General features: G+C 39.3%; 1 protein-coding gene across 1 annotated transcript in view; it reads left to right on the forward strand.

Moving 5' to 3' along the window:
* ppm1nb (protein phosphatase, Mg2+/Mn2+ dependent, 1Nb (putative)) overlaps positions 1-7,899 on the forward strand; it is a 47,357-nt gene extending 39,458 nt beyond the window's left edge. The window contains exons 5-6 of the mRNA XM_060935039.1: positions 6,088-6,151; positions 7,256-7,899. Of these exons, the coding sequence (XP_060791022.1) occupies positions 6,088-6,151; positions 7,256-7,282 (91 nt within the window). The 3' untranslated portion in view covers positions 7,283-7,899. The remainder of the gene's footprint in view (positions 1-6,087; positions 6,152-7,255) is intronic.
* The last annotated feature ends 9,758 nt before the right edge of the window (positions 7,900-17,657 follow it).

Consider the following 17,657-nt stretch of genomic DNA (forward strand, 5'->3'; position numbering starts at 1 on the left):
CACCACCCCCAGCTGGTACAGTGTTCCTCTGTACATCATGGTCATTGTGGCCAAACAACTCAATTTTTGTCTAATGTGACCATACAGCTTTCCTCCAGAAGGCTTTTTCTTTGTCCATGTGGTCAGTTGCAAACTTTAGTTAAAGCATATGTACAGAGCCATGGCCTCACTTTTGTTTATAAATGCCTTGAGACCTCAAGAATGGCACAGGAATCATTTTAAACGTTAACAATAAATCTAATATAGTAATTTTTACGATTAAAGTGATTTATATAGGTAGCGGTCTGAGTGAATGACCTTGACGTCTGTAACATCACAGCAGGAAGTCTATCGGTCTCATCGACATTTCCACTATACTAAAACACAGAGCTGACTGCAACCTCGATCCTCCATTTTGAGCTAATTTATCGCCATGCCACATAGATGTGTTGCTGGCTGGTACAGCAACATGACAGAAGGTGGATTTACGTTGCATTCATGGCCCAAGAATGTTCAAACTGCAAAGATTTGGACACGTTTTGCGAGAAGTTCACAGGCACATTGGGCGCCTATGAAATGGTCTCTCCTCTGCTCTGCACATTTTACTGAAGACTCATACGAAACCTCTGATCTGTTAAGGAGCTTTGGCTATAAGCCCGTATTGAAATAGGGTGCAGTACCAACAATTAAAGGAAAAGAAAACTACAAGAAAAGGAAAGTATTTATTTATTTATTTATTTATTTATTTTAAAGAAAAGTGAGTTCAATTGCACCAGTCCTCCAGGAGTGAGCCGAGGGTTGTTGCTAAAACCCGGGACGGGACATATCGCTCGGGCAGTGACCTCCCTGCAGTTGTTGCTAAAACTGGTGACATGCTTTTTCACCACGAGTTTTAGTAATTGCCTGAGCCAAGCAGTAATGGTGGACGACACAGTGTGAAGTGAATGAGTGGAGCAGCCGTCTTATTTCTAAACTGGATATTGCTGCCATCTTTCCCTTACGTGGAAGAAGTGAATGAACGGAGAACCGAACGAACAACTGAAAGTCAGATTGTTTCAAAAACAATCGGTCTTCAAGAAGTGAGAACACAGACGGGTAAGCTCCAACTCTCATTTGGATAAAAAAGTTGTTTATCTGCATTTAGATTAATACATGTAACTTGTATTGTGTGTTTAAGTTACCAGTATAAGATTATTTAATTTGCTTCAGAATGTGATTGTTTCAGTTCATCTGATTACTTAATTAGCCTTTTATGTTTTATCAGTGAAAATGCATGCATGTACATGTATGTTGCATAAGTTATAACACCTATCCTGTTTTAATGAGAGTCAACCCACAATCAATGAAGTCAAATCAGTCTTAGTTGAGCAAGTCGGTAACAGTATTTCTTACTTTCACCAAAAATTTTTTTATTTATATGACTTTGGTCTATAGCTGTCAAAGGCCTCGGCCTTAAAACCGGTTCCTGCTGTGATGTGATGCACTCAGGGCTGGCTGGCTTAGCGGGGCAGCTCGAATGCCAACTTTGTGGTCGATTTTTAACTCTCAAAAATATATATTTTTATTCCCATTTATGCAGCATACAAGAGTCAAGGATGAAGATACTATCCACTCAGAAATTTATTTAAAAATAAAGGCTCTGCGTATCTCCTTTAAGCTTGAAGGTGTCAATTTTGGAGCAGAGGGTTATTTCTTGGATAGTAGCCTCTTAGTCCATGGTGATATAAAACTCACTGAACCATAGACAGTGATCCATCAGCTTCCAGTTCATGGCAGGGCTGTGCCATGCTGGTTCCTGACCATCCGAACCAATTTCCTTTCAGCTGAGGGTGACAGTTTGGGTTTTCTGTTAGGACTGGGACTGTTTTGGCCTCTAGAGGCCGCTGTTATTTCCTGTTTTTTGTCTATGTTTGTTTTGGCCTCTAGAGGTCGCCACTGTGTCCTGTGTTTTGGGTTGGTGTTGATTGCCTGTTTTCATTAGTGTCACCTGTTTCCAATTTATTTTGTGTATTTATACCCCCTGAGTTCAGTCCTCTTGTCACAGTCTTTGTGCTGTTATGTTTAAGCTCCAGTTACCTCTGTTCCGATTTCCTCGTCCTTGTGTTCTTTGTATTTTTGCTTTCTTTTGGACTTTGTTTTTTAACTCTGTGAATCTTCTGAGCGTTTGGTATTTTTGCCTTTTCTAGTTTTTTTGGTTTTTGTATTGACTTTGAACTTTTGGATTTTTTATTTTTTCCCTTAAGATCTTCTGAGCGTTTTGGATTATACTTTTTGGATTTCTTGTAAATATTGTAAATAAACCTTTTGATACTTTTTCTACTCACGCCTCTGCATTTGAGTCATCCCCCTGGTGGCCTAGTGGGGGTTTGCTAGATTATCACACCAGTGAACCAGGTTCGAATCCCAGCAAAACCCTAACGTTTTCTTGAAGCAAAGTGGCTTGGCAAAGTGACTACACCTCACAATAACTTGCATACAATTGTTTGAACTGATCTTGGAATTTGCAGTTGTTTAGAAATGGCTCCAAGAGACATTCCGGAGTTGTGTATATCTGCAATCCTCTTTCTCAGATCTGCACTGAGCTCCTTGGACTTTCCCATTTTACTGTGTGTTGGTCAATCCAATGAGTGCTGTAAACAAACCCTTTTTATGAAGGCACAGAGAAACTACCAGCTGTAGTCAATCATTGTCACTAACAGGAAGTTAAGAGGTCTTAGCCTTGGCAAGATAAGAGACATTTTGGAAGTCTCAGCACCTCTGAATTAATAATCTGAGTGTATGTAAAGTTTTGACCATGTACTGTATGAATAATTTTGACCCTGTGTTGATTTCAGAAAACCCAAAATAAATTAAAACTTCTGCACCAAATTCATGGGCTTTTTCTATCAAAGAAATACTGTATGTTGTACAATCATTTCACCACAGAAAACGAACAGTTCGGAGAAATCATCAAAAGCCCAATATTGCCATGACATTCAGATCCAAGATGACATTCATATCACTATATGTACATAAGACACTTGCCTGTGTGTTTTGCTTTGAGAGTGCTAATAAATGAACCTTTAACACAAACAGGTAGCCTAAACTATGGCTGACATATTTTATCCTGTTTATGGTTGGCGTTCTCACCGCGAAAGAGAAACCAATTGAAACCGAAAGAGAGAAAATAATTATCATGCCGTTACCATGTGAATATTCTTTTGTGAATGTGTAAGTGGGCACTCAGCTCTCAGACTCAGGTGTGAGTAAGGTGATAAGTTTTATGTTTCATCTAATTTAGGTAATTTAAAAAATATATTATTTGGCAGTGGGCACATGGAAAGTGTATCAGACATGAGAACTTGTGCTGCAAATTGTTTTTTACATGATCCACAGATAGTATTTGTGGCGTAGTGTGTGTGTAGTGTGTATAGATGCATACTCTAAAATCTCAGTTTAAAATGGTTCAACATGACACTTCGTGCTCTAAATTTTTTTTTTAACATGATCTACAGCTGGTGCTGGGTAACAAAGAGAGTGTGTGGCATGGAGAAATGGAGATTTTAGAGTGTGCAACCACACATACTACACACACGACACACATTTTGCCACACACACACTTACCAGTCATACCCACTCTACTGCTGATGATTTTCCAGACGTCTTCCTTTTTGGCTGTATCTTTGTACAGCTCGTGCTTTTTGTCATAAAGCATGGGATTCTTTGACACTTCTATAATCAGCTTCTCCTCCATTGATGCAACAAGGATGTACAAAGATGCATGGGAAAAATATCACGTTCTCAGGCTATTGTAAACACATGTAAACAATTACCTAATTGGTCAGATGTTTTTGAATCAGGTTCAGGTCTGGAAAAATCGGTCCAGAAGCAGTCTCACTGATACCGATAAACCCAGGCCCAGGCTATAGGTATTGTTATCGGTCTGGTGTGACCACCAACCACATAAACTGCAGGGGACCAATTATTTATAGTTATCATTATAGTTGTAGTTATAGTTATCAGTGTTGTGGGACTGGGCCCTTAACCTCTCATATGCCAATTCTGCTTTTCTCTTAGATAAATCTTCAGTTTATATTTCTAGCACTTTCTTGTCTCAGCCTCTTGTCATGTTCCTATCTGTCTTTAGCAAATAGGTCAACAGGTCATCTATGTCTGAGACCATGCCCTCGATGCCTTCAAACAGCTATGAAACCCTTTTGTGAAACACCACCTGAATGCTGTTTATTCCAAAATAAAGACACAGACACCTGTATCTTCTAAATGGAGTATTGAAAGATATGATGGTGAGACATGATGATTCCTCAGTGAGAGGTATCTGCCAGTACCCACAGCTTGCATCCAGTGTGCTGAAGTATGCAAAGCCAGCTAGCTTACTCATGATCTCCTCTGTTGTTGGTATTTGGAAGTGTTGGTTGTCTCATTCATCTCATTATCTCATCTCATCATCTCTAGCCGCTTTATCCTGTTCTACAGGGTCGCAGGCAAGCTGGAGCCTATCCCAGCTAACTACAGGTGAAAGGCGGGGTACACCCTGGACAAGTCGCCAGGTCATCACAGGGCTAGTGTTGGTTGTGAATTGTGTTATTTAAGTCACTTGGGTCTAAGCATGTTCGCAGTTTGCTGTTGGGTTTTTCCAGTATTGTTAATGTGTTCGTTTGTCCACCTTTGAAATTACATTCAGTTTTTCCATTCTTTGTAGTTCCTTTTTGATTCTGTCTATCAACATGACTGGAACTTTTTGTGGGTAGCATCTGGTTTGATTTGTATGTGGTATGGCTGTTCAAGGTACTTCAGCACCTCAATCACATCTTTGTATTCCTCCATTACAGCAGAGTTGCTGTCTGGTGTCGCCACACTTCTTATGAGTGTCACTAGATTCATCCATACATACTCCTTAAGTCCTAGTATTGGACTGGCATTTTCTAAGTTCACAATCATGAAGTCTGTCCTTTTCGAGTGCATGGAATTTCACATTTTCCTGTCAAGGGTATCTTGTTACCACCATACTCTGATAAGGCCCTTTTGAGAGATCTGATATGAAAAGAGTATGTTTTTTTATCTTTCTTGCCAGTCTTGTAAGGATAATGTTAGCCTATGCTGCAGTATCTATTTTGACTTGTACTAGGTGACCTATAACCCCTTCAGACATAATGTGTACAATTGTACACATGAAGTTCCATAGCATTTTTCCTTGTGTCTGAAGGGGTTAATATCTAGTTATACATGCCAAGCCTCATCCTTTGTTTGATTGGAGACAGCAAAAATACTCAAGCTGTGCTGCTGTCAGATTCACTCCCTTCTTGAATTTAATTTCTATTTTTGCTCTGGCATACCCTTACAGAGTGATTTGCTTTTTTTTTTTTACAGTTGCTGCATACCTTCCCATACACTGGATATCATTGTCTGACATGTTTGTCCACAGAATTAGTAGTCAATCACATTATCTCTTTCATAGTTACTATTGCTGCTTTGCCCTCATCTTGCTCTCTTTTTTTTAAGAGTGGTGACTCACTCAGGTAATCCATGTTCATTCACTTTGGAGGCCTTTTTTCACTTCTGACAACATGTTACAATTTCAAAGTGAGAGCTGATATGGTTCAGGACACAGTGGATTTACTGTAATCTGAACTAAACTCCACTCTGTAGTAGGTTGCATGAGTCAAACAATAATTGAAATAAGTAGTAAACTAGCTCTTTTCAATAGTTAAAGCAAAAACTATTTCAATGTTTTGACATTTCAAGGCTGTATTATTTGTGCAGTACAGAATGCGCCAAAGCACACTTCAATAAACATGGATGAATAATAAATTATAAATAAATGGCATGTTACACTATTTAGGGATGTACCAATATTTAAAATGCATTCATGTGAAGACGCTGGCACCTCAGCTGAAATCACTGATTAACTGAAAGTGCAGCGTGGTGCAGCATGGTACAATTACAATGATAAAATCTTAACATATTGATGGATGAGTCAAGTATTCTGATGGCCATTCTTTTCAAGTGTAGAAGCTCAAATTATGAACTAATAATTAAATATATCTCATTACTTATTGTGCACTTTATGACATTTTGCATAACTGATATCTTACATATTGAATTTTGCAGACGAAACTGTATCATCTCTGCTTACTATCAGCAAAAGGAGGCCCGTAAAGCCAGATTAGCCCAGGTAACATTTTCGGTATTTTAAAATTTGAAAAGCAAACATGGAAAAACATGAAATTATTGCATTGACTGATAATTTTGCTTTTTTTCACAGGTTTTTATTACTGCCAATGGAAAAAATATTTTCAAACTTGAAATGAGTAAATATGTAGAAATACATTAATAAAATATTAATAATGTAATTAAAAAATAAATATTATAATTAAAAATAAATATATAAATTCTCTTATTTCATATTACAGTGTTCTCCACGATTACTGGCATCCCTTGTAAAGATCAGTAAAAAGGGTTAGAAAAAAATCCATCTTTAGGTGAAGTAGCTTCATCTCACAACGAAAAAATGAGGAAAAATCCAACCTTTAATTGAAATAAATGTATTCAGAGAAAAACAAATCCTTAATCAAGAAATAATTATTTTCAACAAAAACAGTACCCCTGCATTTACTACTTTGTCCAACTTGCCTTTGCCAGTAAAACAGCACTGATTCTTCATTTTATACAGCACTGAGACTCAACATTTTATACAGTTGGAGAATACAGAGCAGGGCATCTGAGACCTCTTTACAGAATCTCTCCAGGCTCCTTGGCCCTCTCTTGTGCATGCTCCTCTTCAGCTCACTCCACAGGTTTTCAGTGGGGGTTCAGCTCAGGGGACTGAGATGACCATGGCAGAAGCTTGATTCTGTGTTCAGCTAACCAATTTTATGTTGATTTGGACATATGCTCACTGCTATTTTACCGGCAAATGGAGGTTGTACAAAGTATTAAATGCAGGGGTGTCAATAATGGTGGCATGCGTGTTCTTGTTGAAAATAATTATTTCTTGATGAGGGATTTGTTTTTCTCTGAATAAATTTATTTCAATTAAAGGTTGGATTTGTCTCATTTTTTTTTCAGTGTGATATGAAGCTACTTCACCAAAAGGTGACTTCCCCCCCAAAACCTTTTTACTAATCTTTACAAGGGGTGCCAATAATTGTGGAGGGCACACTATATATGCCAATTTTTGGTACTGAATACTTTATTACAGTCAGACATGTTAAGAATATATTTGGAAATAACATGTACTCTGTGCTCACTTAAATAACAATATCATTTATTTTTTCAGGAACTTGGTTGTGCAGATTCCACTTAGCGTCATCTCCTAAACCCTTACTAAAGATGGATTCACATTTATATGCTGTGTGTCATCTGAAAAAGTCTTTGAGTGAGAAGTGGTTTTCTCTGACTGCAGTCACAACCTTTGCATTGCTTTTCTCTTTTTCAGGCGCGTGCGCGCACGTGTGTGTGGGTGGGGAGTTCTCAGGTAGAGGTTGCTAGAATGATTATTCCAAACCACTCACTTCTCAAGATAAAAAATAATGAATGTACTGTATATGTACTTAAGTTTCTGACTTATTTCCAGAATAATTTCCTATACATGATAAATATATTCAATGTAAAAAATGGCAACACTCAGGTAATTTGTAAAAACTTTAAAACAAAGACTTTTGGAGTTTTAATTAAATATATTGATGTTAAAATGATGGCTTTTATAGCATTGAGTCTCACTCAGCTGGTCATGTTCTGCATGTGAATGCTGCAGAAATATCACAAGCAGCCACATACAGTGAATTCTGTGAGATTTCTGAACATACAGACTCACATCAAAGACATTCATGAAGATCTTCAAATGTCTTTTCCTGTAATTTGATCTGATGTTTGCATGATCTGTATTGTGCTGCCTTACTGACCACTTATAATACCCATTAGATGGACAGAGTTAATATTGTTAATAGATTTCCAAATGTCTATTCAACAAATTTAATTTATTATTGTATAATGTTATGTGAAATGACCTTTGTGCATATTTTACACATCTTGTATATGGACAATGTTTGTGGTAATGTAAAGGTCAAATCCTCAAAAATAAAAGAATAAAACAGAATAGCTGGTTCATAAAATGTAGGTTTATTTGTCGCATCCATGGCCTTATATAGTATAAACTAGCACCTCACTCTTCATGTGTAAAGTTTAACAAGTGAAATACCCATTTTCTAAACTTTTAAGATGCATCTAGTCATTAACTTGTTTATATATATTTTTAAAGCAACAGTATGTAACTTTTAAGGGTTTAGAGAATTACGTAGTCACCTTTCTAGTAGTAATGTATTATTTCAAGCCATTCATTGTGGAACATTTTGTAATGTCAGTCGTGCTATGAGTTGTGAGTCAAGACACACTGCACAATACATTTTTAAGTAGTGTGCAAGGTCGTAGTGTCAATCTGCAAAGATGAATTTTAAAAAGCTAAATCTGACCCAATATTTCCAGTGTTTAATTAAGATTTTAGGCCTTCCAGAGCAACCCACAGCAGCATAACAATGTCATGCTTCAGATTTTTATTTCTTAAACAAATCAATAATGTGACTTCATTTTCAATGAAGTAATAAAAGTTGCATACAGGAACTTTGTTATAATTTATTAATTCACTTGACAATTCATTCTACTGTCCAGCAATACCCAAAGCAGTATCATCTGCCCTTCCCAAGAGCACAATAATGGGTTAGTCACATGTAGCATCCTGGAACCTTTGGTTTTCAACCCACTCATCAACCAGGACTATCCAATCTATCCTAGGATTCACACTGACGAAGTTTGGCTTTTGCTTCTCTTAGCAAGCCATCTGCCTTCTCAAAGAATTTAAGTTTGGTTTCCAGTAGAGCAACTTGGTCTGTATAAAAGGTAAATATAAATGTATCGTATCTTCACAGTGTCAGTAGTACACAGTTATCCCAGGGTTTCAAAATTCCATTCATGAGGACCCACTGACCGACACATCTCAAAGCTTTACTGGCTCAGAAAACACTTGATCCTCCTCAAAACATGACAGGGTGTGAAGTTAGAGGAAAATAATCAGCAACAGGTTAGTGCGATGCAAAGCAACACAAGTTACTATTACCACCCCAAAATTGATTATTTTCTGCAAACAGCAAATTGTGATGTTTTATTTCTCTTGCACCGCAGCAATTTTTCAAGGCTAACAATTTGTTACTTTTTATAAATTTATAGTTACATATAACATTGTTGAACATCTGTGAAACCATGTTGCCACTTATGTCTTAGCAGCTATAAATAGTTATTCCCTCACCAGCTTTTCATTTTTCTCTCAATTTGTTTCTAAGACAAAAAAACAACAACCCACATCTTGTCCTATTACTGTTAAACCACAAAGTATACACTTCTCTGTCCTGAAGACTTTTCTGTGTCTGAAAACGTCAAAGTTACACCTTTACCTTTAACTCTGACTATTATAAAGCTCTGACGCTGTGGAGACTCCTTCCATAAATGTTAAATAAACGGCTCCTTACAGAAAACTTCACCACATCAACAATTACACGCATTATAAACGTCCCAATATACAGTAGTGCTTGAAAGTTTGTGAACCCTTTAGAATTTTCTATATTTCTGCATATGACCTAAAACATCAGATTTTTACACAAGTCCTAAAAGTAGATAAAGAGAACCCAGTTAAACAAATGAGACAAAATTATTATACTTGGTCATTTATTTATTGAGGAAAATGATCCAATATTACATATCTGTGAGTGGCAAAAGTATGTGAACCTCAAGGATTAGCAGTTAGTTTGAAGGTGAAATTAGAGTCAGGTGTTTTCAATCAATGGGATGACAATCAGGTGTGAATGGGCACCCTGTTTTATTTAAAGAACAGGGATCTATCAAGTTTTTCCTTGCCACCGTTGCCACTGGCTTGTTCATTGGGGATAGATTAGGGATAAAATTGGCTCATGTCTTGGGTCATTCAGATTCTGTAAAGTTGCTTTGGGACAATGTCTATTGTTAAAAGCGCTATACAAACAAACTTGACTTGATCTATCAAAGTCTGATCTTCACAACACATGTTTGTAATCTGTGGTTGGCAGAAGAGAGCAACTGGACTTGCTTGAAGATTCTTGAAAACGTTTCACCTCTCATCCGAAAGGCTTCCTCAGTTCTGTCTGACTAATAGGGAGTATCAAGTATTTATCCTCTCATGGATCATCATAGAATCTGAATCAGAATTCTGATGGCTGCACTGTAGGTGGCTGATAAAAGATGCCTTAGACACCCACCTCTGTTCAGTGATGGTCGTTCCAGGTTGACAAAAATGAACGATCCTCTCTGGCTAAGATGTCTGCCAGTTTTCTGGAAGTCCTCTCATACTCCCGCACCAGTCGAAGGGATCTCATCCCAAAGTGCGTAGAAACATGTCTGTGAAGATTCTCAGTCATCCAGGTACATAGTAATCTGTGGTTGGTAGAAGAGAGCAACTGGACTTGCTTGAAGATTCTTGAAAACGTTTCACCTCATCCGAAAGGCTTCCTCAGTTCTGTCTGACTAATAGGGAGTATCAAGTATTTATCCTCTCATGGATCATCACAGAATCCGAATCAGAATTCTAATGGCTGCATTGTAGGTGGCTGATAAAAGATGTCTTAGACACCCACCTCTGTTCAGTGATGGTCATTCCAGGTTGACAAAAATGAACGATCCCCTCTGGCTAAGATGTCTGCCAGTTTTCTGGAAGTCCTCTCATACTCCCGCACCAGTCGAAGGGATCTCATCCCAAAGTGCGTAGAAACATGTCTGTGAAGATTCTCAGTCATCCAGGTACATAGTAATCTGTGGTTGGTAGAAGAGAGCAACTGGACTTGTTTGAAGATTCTTGAAAATGTTTCAAGAATTTATCCTCTCATGGATCATAATAGAATCAGAATTCTGATTCTATTATGATCCATGAGAGGATAAATACCTGATACTCCCTATTAGTCAGAACTGAGGAAGCCTTTCGGATGAGAGGTGAAATGTTTTCAAGAATCTTCAAACAAGTCCAGTTGCTCTCTTCTACCACCCACAGAAAATGATGATGATGATGATGATGAAGGGGGTCACACCAGATACTGAAAGCAAAGGTTCACATACTTTTGCTACTCACAGATATGTAATATTGGATCATTTTCCTCAATAAATAAATTACCAAGTATAATATTTTTGTCTCATTTGTTTAACTGGGTTCTCTTTATCTACTTTTAGGACTTGTGTGAAAATCTGATGATGTTTTAGGTCATATTTATGCAGAAATATAGAAAATTCTAAAGGGTTCACAAACTTTCAAGCACCACTGTAAGTTGTTACAATGAGCAGGGAAGAGTGGGGAGACTTGGAATAAGTTTTCAGCTTTTGAAGATTGTGTAAAAGTCTTTGCAGGTAGTGTCACATTCATTTTGCATTAGAGCAGGGGTGGCCAACCAGTTGGAGACCAAGAGCCACATTTTTTACTGTGTTACCGCAAAGAGCCACATCATACACATGGGCACACGAACATCACCCATCCCTTCCTCTCTCTCTCTCTCTCTCTCTCTCTCTCTCACACACACACACACCTCTGCTCAGCCAGATTAATAGTAAATGTCACACACCAACATATTTACTCCTACAGTACTAAGACCACAGGCTGAGGCCAGTAATTTTTAACAATGAACATTGTGTGCACTTACTATGCATGCTGCTTAGTGGGACTCATGGTCATTACCAAAAAAAAGCCACACCATACACATGACCGCACATGAACATCGCCCCTCCCTCACAGACGCTCACGCACTCATCTCTGCTCAGCCAGATTAATAGTAAATGTCACATGCCAACATGAGAGAAACTTACTCCTTCAGTCAGTACTAATACCACAGGCCAGTCATTTACAGCAATCAATATTGTGTGCACTTTACTATGCATGTTGCTTTGAAATGAGCTAATGATGACTGATATATAAGGCAGAATGGCTTGCCATTACGTTCAACAAAAAAGTATAAACTCTCCCACTCTGTTAAAAATGTCCTATGTTCGTCTTCATATTTTCGTTTTGCTGTGCATTTTTTCATTACCATTTTGAGAGGCTACTTGACACAAGATGCACCTTGCCCAAAATCTTAGCAATTATCTCACACACATGCGCATTTGACATGACCTGAAAATACCGTAATATACCCAAGCAAAGCGAAGATGCATTTGATGAAAATACCATACTGAACTCAAGCAAAGTGCACACGCACATAAAAAAAAACACAAACACAAACTTCGATATGAACGTAAGAGCCGCATGACACCGGGCAAAGAGCCGCATGCGGCTCGCGAGCCGCGGGTTGGCCACCCAAGCATTAGAGTGTATTTACTATACCCTTTTGCCACAACATTAGTTTCTCAGCTTGTCACATATACTGGCCTTCAGGCTTCATTTTTTCTGTCAGTATGTTTTACAGGGAGACATGACACATTGAGGGGAGATATGGGACATTATATTGGGAGACTTGGGACATAGTGGGGAGACATGGAACAAAAATAAAATACCTAGGCCTACATGTTTAATTTATATTTATTATCAAAACTTGTAACAGATGACTTGTATGAACACACAATGCTAATACAGCTATAGGTTGTATTCAGTCATGCGACTTTTGCTTGCGAGTTTACTTCCAGTGAATGACGTGGTTGTCAGGCAAACCAATTTAGCTGCCATGATGCAAAGAGCCAGTGAAACTGTCTCTGCCTATTTTCACAATTTAGAGACCAATTAGAGGTCAAGATACCTTCAGAAAGTTGCTCTTTTCAATGGGATAGATCATTACATGTTAGCATGGAAGGATTTTTCCTATGAGTTGGAAAATTATCCATCTGTTGAGTTCCCCAACATCTCAAACTACCTGGTGCTGCAGACATCTTTCTATATGGACAAATGGATGAAAACCTGCAAGAGCATGGAGGTGTAGAAGTTTCTACAGTATATGTGGCTGGGATAAAGATTGGGGGATCAAGACACACCACGATAAATCCTGTATTGTTTATTCATTATGTATAGTAGGCATGTTTGGGCTTTTTGTACGCATTTTTGCAATGATTGCTAGGACGCTACAAGTTTTAGTATTGGGTGTAGACAAACCACAGCCACTTGATTTTCAATCTTCCCTGCTCTTCTCTTCCAGGTAAATAATTCACAAAGATCAACAGAAACCCCTTTAAAGACCTGTATTGGTGAAACAGGATGGAGAAGTTATCACGGCTCACTGTAATTGCATGGCTAGGTAAGCAGTTTCATGCTGTTAACTTGTGAGCTTTGCTTTTGTGTTTACGTGGATCATCTTGATAATCTTACCTATCTACATCCTGATAAATAAAGTGAAAACATGCACATTAGTTTACAATATGGTGACCAAGATCAAACCGTAAACAAAAACGCATCTGAGGACTTATGCCATGTACACACGTAGCCGGGTATTTTTAAAACCGAACATTTCCCCCCCCTCCGTTTATAAAAATGTTTTATCCACACCACCTCGTCTTCAAAAAAAATCCCTTCCACACATAACCGAACATCTGCGTTTTCAATCACATTCATAAGCATTCCAAACCTGTAGATGGCATTATTTCCCCAAATCCTACCCCCTAATCACATCGCCTGTGCGCTTGGAGCAGTAGTTGGGCTTCTAAAATTAAACATGTAAATAGCACCTGCACAATAATTAACGCTTTCAAGGCACTACTCCGATCCATTACTCTTTAGCTAGCCGCACACTACGCCGATTTTCAGCGTACCGAGCCAACTGAAGTCGCGAGTCAGGCGTAAAGACTAGTTTTCGATGGTACCGACTCATCTCACAGCCGATTCGAAAAACTAATCGGGAGCCAGACTGATCGGCGAGAGTCGCTAGCAATAGCCAATCATATCTTTCGCATATAACACGTGACATCATTAAACACTATTTCTAGCGCGAGAAATACGTGTTGGTAGCACCTAATGCAGGTATATACTGTAATTCCATAGACTGAAGCTTTATCCATAGACACAGTGGGCTGGAAAGCCACTCTGCTCAAGTTGTGTGGCTGAATTCCAAATTGCTTTAACTCCCCTATATAAATGCACTATTTAAGGTTGGAAATAATAGCTCATGCAGCCTAGATAGTGCGCTACATATTCCATGTTGTGTCATTTGTAATTCAGCCTGTAGCATCTTCAAGTGTTGGATTTAACAGTAACTATATCCAATAGCCAATCACAAAGCTATTAAGTTGTCACATGTCGCTTCAATCGCGACTGCACTCGTCAACAGTCGGGGGATATGTGTGTGCCCTGTCGGGAGTCGGCTCTGAAATGGGTCGGTTCGGTACCGCGTGGATCGCCGTAGTGTGCGGCTAGCTTAAGTCCATGCTTAATCTGGCTTCTGCAGTAAACAAAGGTCGCACGTTTGACGTCAGGGCAGATTTGTTGTCATTTTTTTGGCGCAGATTGTGACATTCTAAAACGCAAAACTCCGGTTATCTCTGTCTACACGAAAAGGCATACACGGAGTTTTCAAAAATCTTCACTTTGCCCGGAGTTTTTTTAAATATTCGTTTTTGATGTGTTTTCATGTGGATGACAGGCCAAAACGTAGAAAAATATCTTCGATTTAGCAGATACCCGGCTACGTGTGGATGGGGTCTTAAGCGTCTCCTGAACTTCAAAACATCATGAAATAACGGAAAATGGCAAGAAAAGTGATTTGCAAATCTAAAGAAAATATATGAGGAATTTACAAACCTTTCACGAAGTGATCACTGCAAACTTGAGCATTCTTTGAGTCTGCTCCCTTCCATCGCAGCAAAAGGTTCAAGAGCCACCTTTCTCATCATCTTTTGGTAAAATTCTTTGTTCTTTCACCCTTTTTATCACTTCATGGGGAATCCAGAAGAAACTTTTATCAGTTTCATGGTTTGTTTGATTCAAGCAGCCCAAAACAACGCAAGCGTAGGGCATTTTAACGACTGGCAAGGCACTAATAACACTTTTTGAACAGTGAGCTTAGCTGACCACCACTTCATGTCTTGCATATCTAATGAGGCGGATGTGATGTCGGATGCAACCCACCTATAGAAAAATGTCAGTTTACCCAAACCTGACTTGACAAAACAGTTCCATTCTCAAGAAGGAATGAAATAAGCTTAATCCTCATACAGGTACCCTCCCACATCTCATCTCATCTCATTATCTGTAGCCGCTTTATCCTGTTCTACAGGGTCGCAGGCAAGCTGGAGCCTATCCCAGCTGACTACGGGCAAAAGGCAGGGTACACCCTGGACAAGTCGCCAGGTCATCACAGGGCTGACACATAGACACAGACAACCATTCACACTCACATTCACACCTACGGTCAATTTAGAGTCACCAGTTAACCTAACCTGCATGTCTTTGGACTGTGGGGGAAACTGGAGCACCCGGAGGAAACCCACGCAGACAACATGCAAATTCCGCATAGAAAGGCCCTCGCCGGCCACAGGGCTCGAACCCGGACCTTCTTGCTGTGAGGCGACAGCGCTAACCACTACACCACCGTGCCGCCCCCTCCCACATTCATCTCATCTCATTATCTCTAGCCGCTTTATCCTTCTACAGGGTCGCAGGCAAGCTGGAGCCTATCCCAGCTGACTATGGGCGAAAGGCGGGGTACACCCTGGACAAGTCGCCAGGTCATCACAGGGTTGACACATAGACACAGACAACCATTCACACTCACATTCACACCTACGGTCAATTTAGAGTCACCAGTTAACCTAACCTGCATGTCTTTGGACTGTGGGGGAAACCGGAGCACCCGGAGGAAACCCACGCGGACACGGGGAGAACATGCAAACTCCACACAGAAAGGCCCTCGCCGGCCCCGGGGCTCGAACCCAGGACCTTCTTGCTGTGAGGCGACAGCGCTAACCACTACACCACCGTGCCGCCCCTCCCCCTCCCACATTTTTTAACAAATTTTTTAAACAATTTTATTGTGGTTTCTTGTAAACCACAAGAAAATACCTGTAACCTGAACTGTCTTAGCTTTCCTCATCTGGCCATTTTGAAAAAAATCCTTACATGTTTTTCCTCCATAATTTAAGTTTAATAAATAATATTATATATGGTAACCCTAGGCTATATGGTTTAATTCCTAACATATCCGGAATTCACCAGCATACATTACACCATAGAATGGAGGTGGATTTCGAAGTAGAAAACACAAATTTTGCTTGACAAAAATATTTAACTGCACATACCTTGCTGCAGTGTCCAGCTTCATGACTCCAAAGGAAGTACAATGGTGCTTGAAAGTTTGTGAACCTTTAGAATTTTCTACATTTCTGCATAAATATGACCTAAAACATCATCAGATTTTCACACAAGTCCTAAAAGTAGATAAAGAGAACCCAGTTAAACAAATGAGACAAAAATTATTATACTTGGTGATTTATTTATTGAGGAAAATGATCCAATATTACATATCTGTGAGTGGCAAAAGTATGTGAACCTCTAGGATAAGCAATTAATTTGAAGGTGAAATTAGAGTCAGGTGTTTTCAATCAATGGGATGACAATCAGGTGTGAGTGGGCACCCTGTTTTATTTAAAGAACAGGGATCTATCAAAGTCTGATCTTCACAACACGTTTGTGGAAGTGTATCATGGCATGAACAAAGGAGATTTCTGAGGACCTCAGAAAAAGCGTTGTTGATGCTCATCAGGCTGGAAAAGGTTACAAAACCATCTCTAAAGAGTTTGGACTCCACCAATCCACAGTCAGACAGATTGTGTACAAATGGAGGAAATTCAAGATCATTGTTACCCTCCCCAGGAGTGGTCGACCAACAAAGATCACTCCAAGAGCAAGGCGTGTAATAGTCGGCAAGATCACAAAGGACCCCAGGGTAACTTCTAAGCAACTGAAGGCCTCTCTCAGATTGGCTAATGTTAATGTTAATGAGTCCACCATCAGGAGAACACTGAACAACAATGGTGTACATGGCATGGTTGCAAGGAGAAAGCCACTGCTCTCCAAAAAGAACATTGCTGCTCGTCTGCAGTTTGCTAAAGATCATGTGGACAAGCCAGGCTATTGGAAAAAATTTTTGTGTATGGATGAGACCAAAATAGAACTTTTTGGTTTAAATGAGAAGCATTATGTTTGGAGAAAGGAAAACACTGCATTCCAGCATAAGAGCCTTATCCCATCTGTGAAATATGGCGGTGTTAGTATCATGGTTTTGGCCTGTTTTGTTGCATCTGGGCCAGGACAGCTTGCCATCATTGATGGAACAATGAATTCTGAATTATACCAGCGAATTCTAAAGGAAAATGTCAGGGCATCTGTCCATGAACTGAATCTCAAGAGAAGGTGGGCAAGATAACGACCCTAAGCACACAAGTTGTTCTACCAAAGAATGGTTAAAGAAGGATAAAGTTAATGTTTTGGAATGGCCAAGTCAAAGTCCTGACCTTAATCCAATCAAAATGTTGTGGAAGGACCTGAAGCGAGCAGTTCATGTGAGGAAACCCACCAACATCCCAGAGTTGAAGCTGTTCTGTATGGAGGAATGGGCTAAAATTCCTCCAAGCTGGTGTGCAGGACTGATCAACAGTTACCGGAAATGTTTAGTTGCAGTTATTGCTGCACAAGGGGGTCA

The sequence above is a fragment of the Neoarius graeffei genome, chromosome 12 (genome assembly GCF_027579695.1).
Source record: "Neoarius graeffei isolate fNeoGra1 chromosome 12, fNeoGra1.pri, whole genome shotgun sequence".
Lineage (NCBI taxonomy): Eukaryota > Metazoa > Chordata > Actinopteri > Siluriformes > Ariidae > Neoarius > Neoarius graeffei.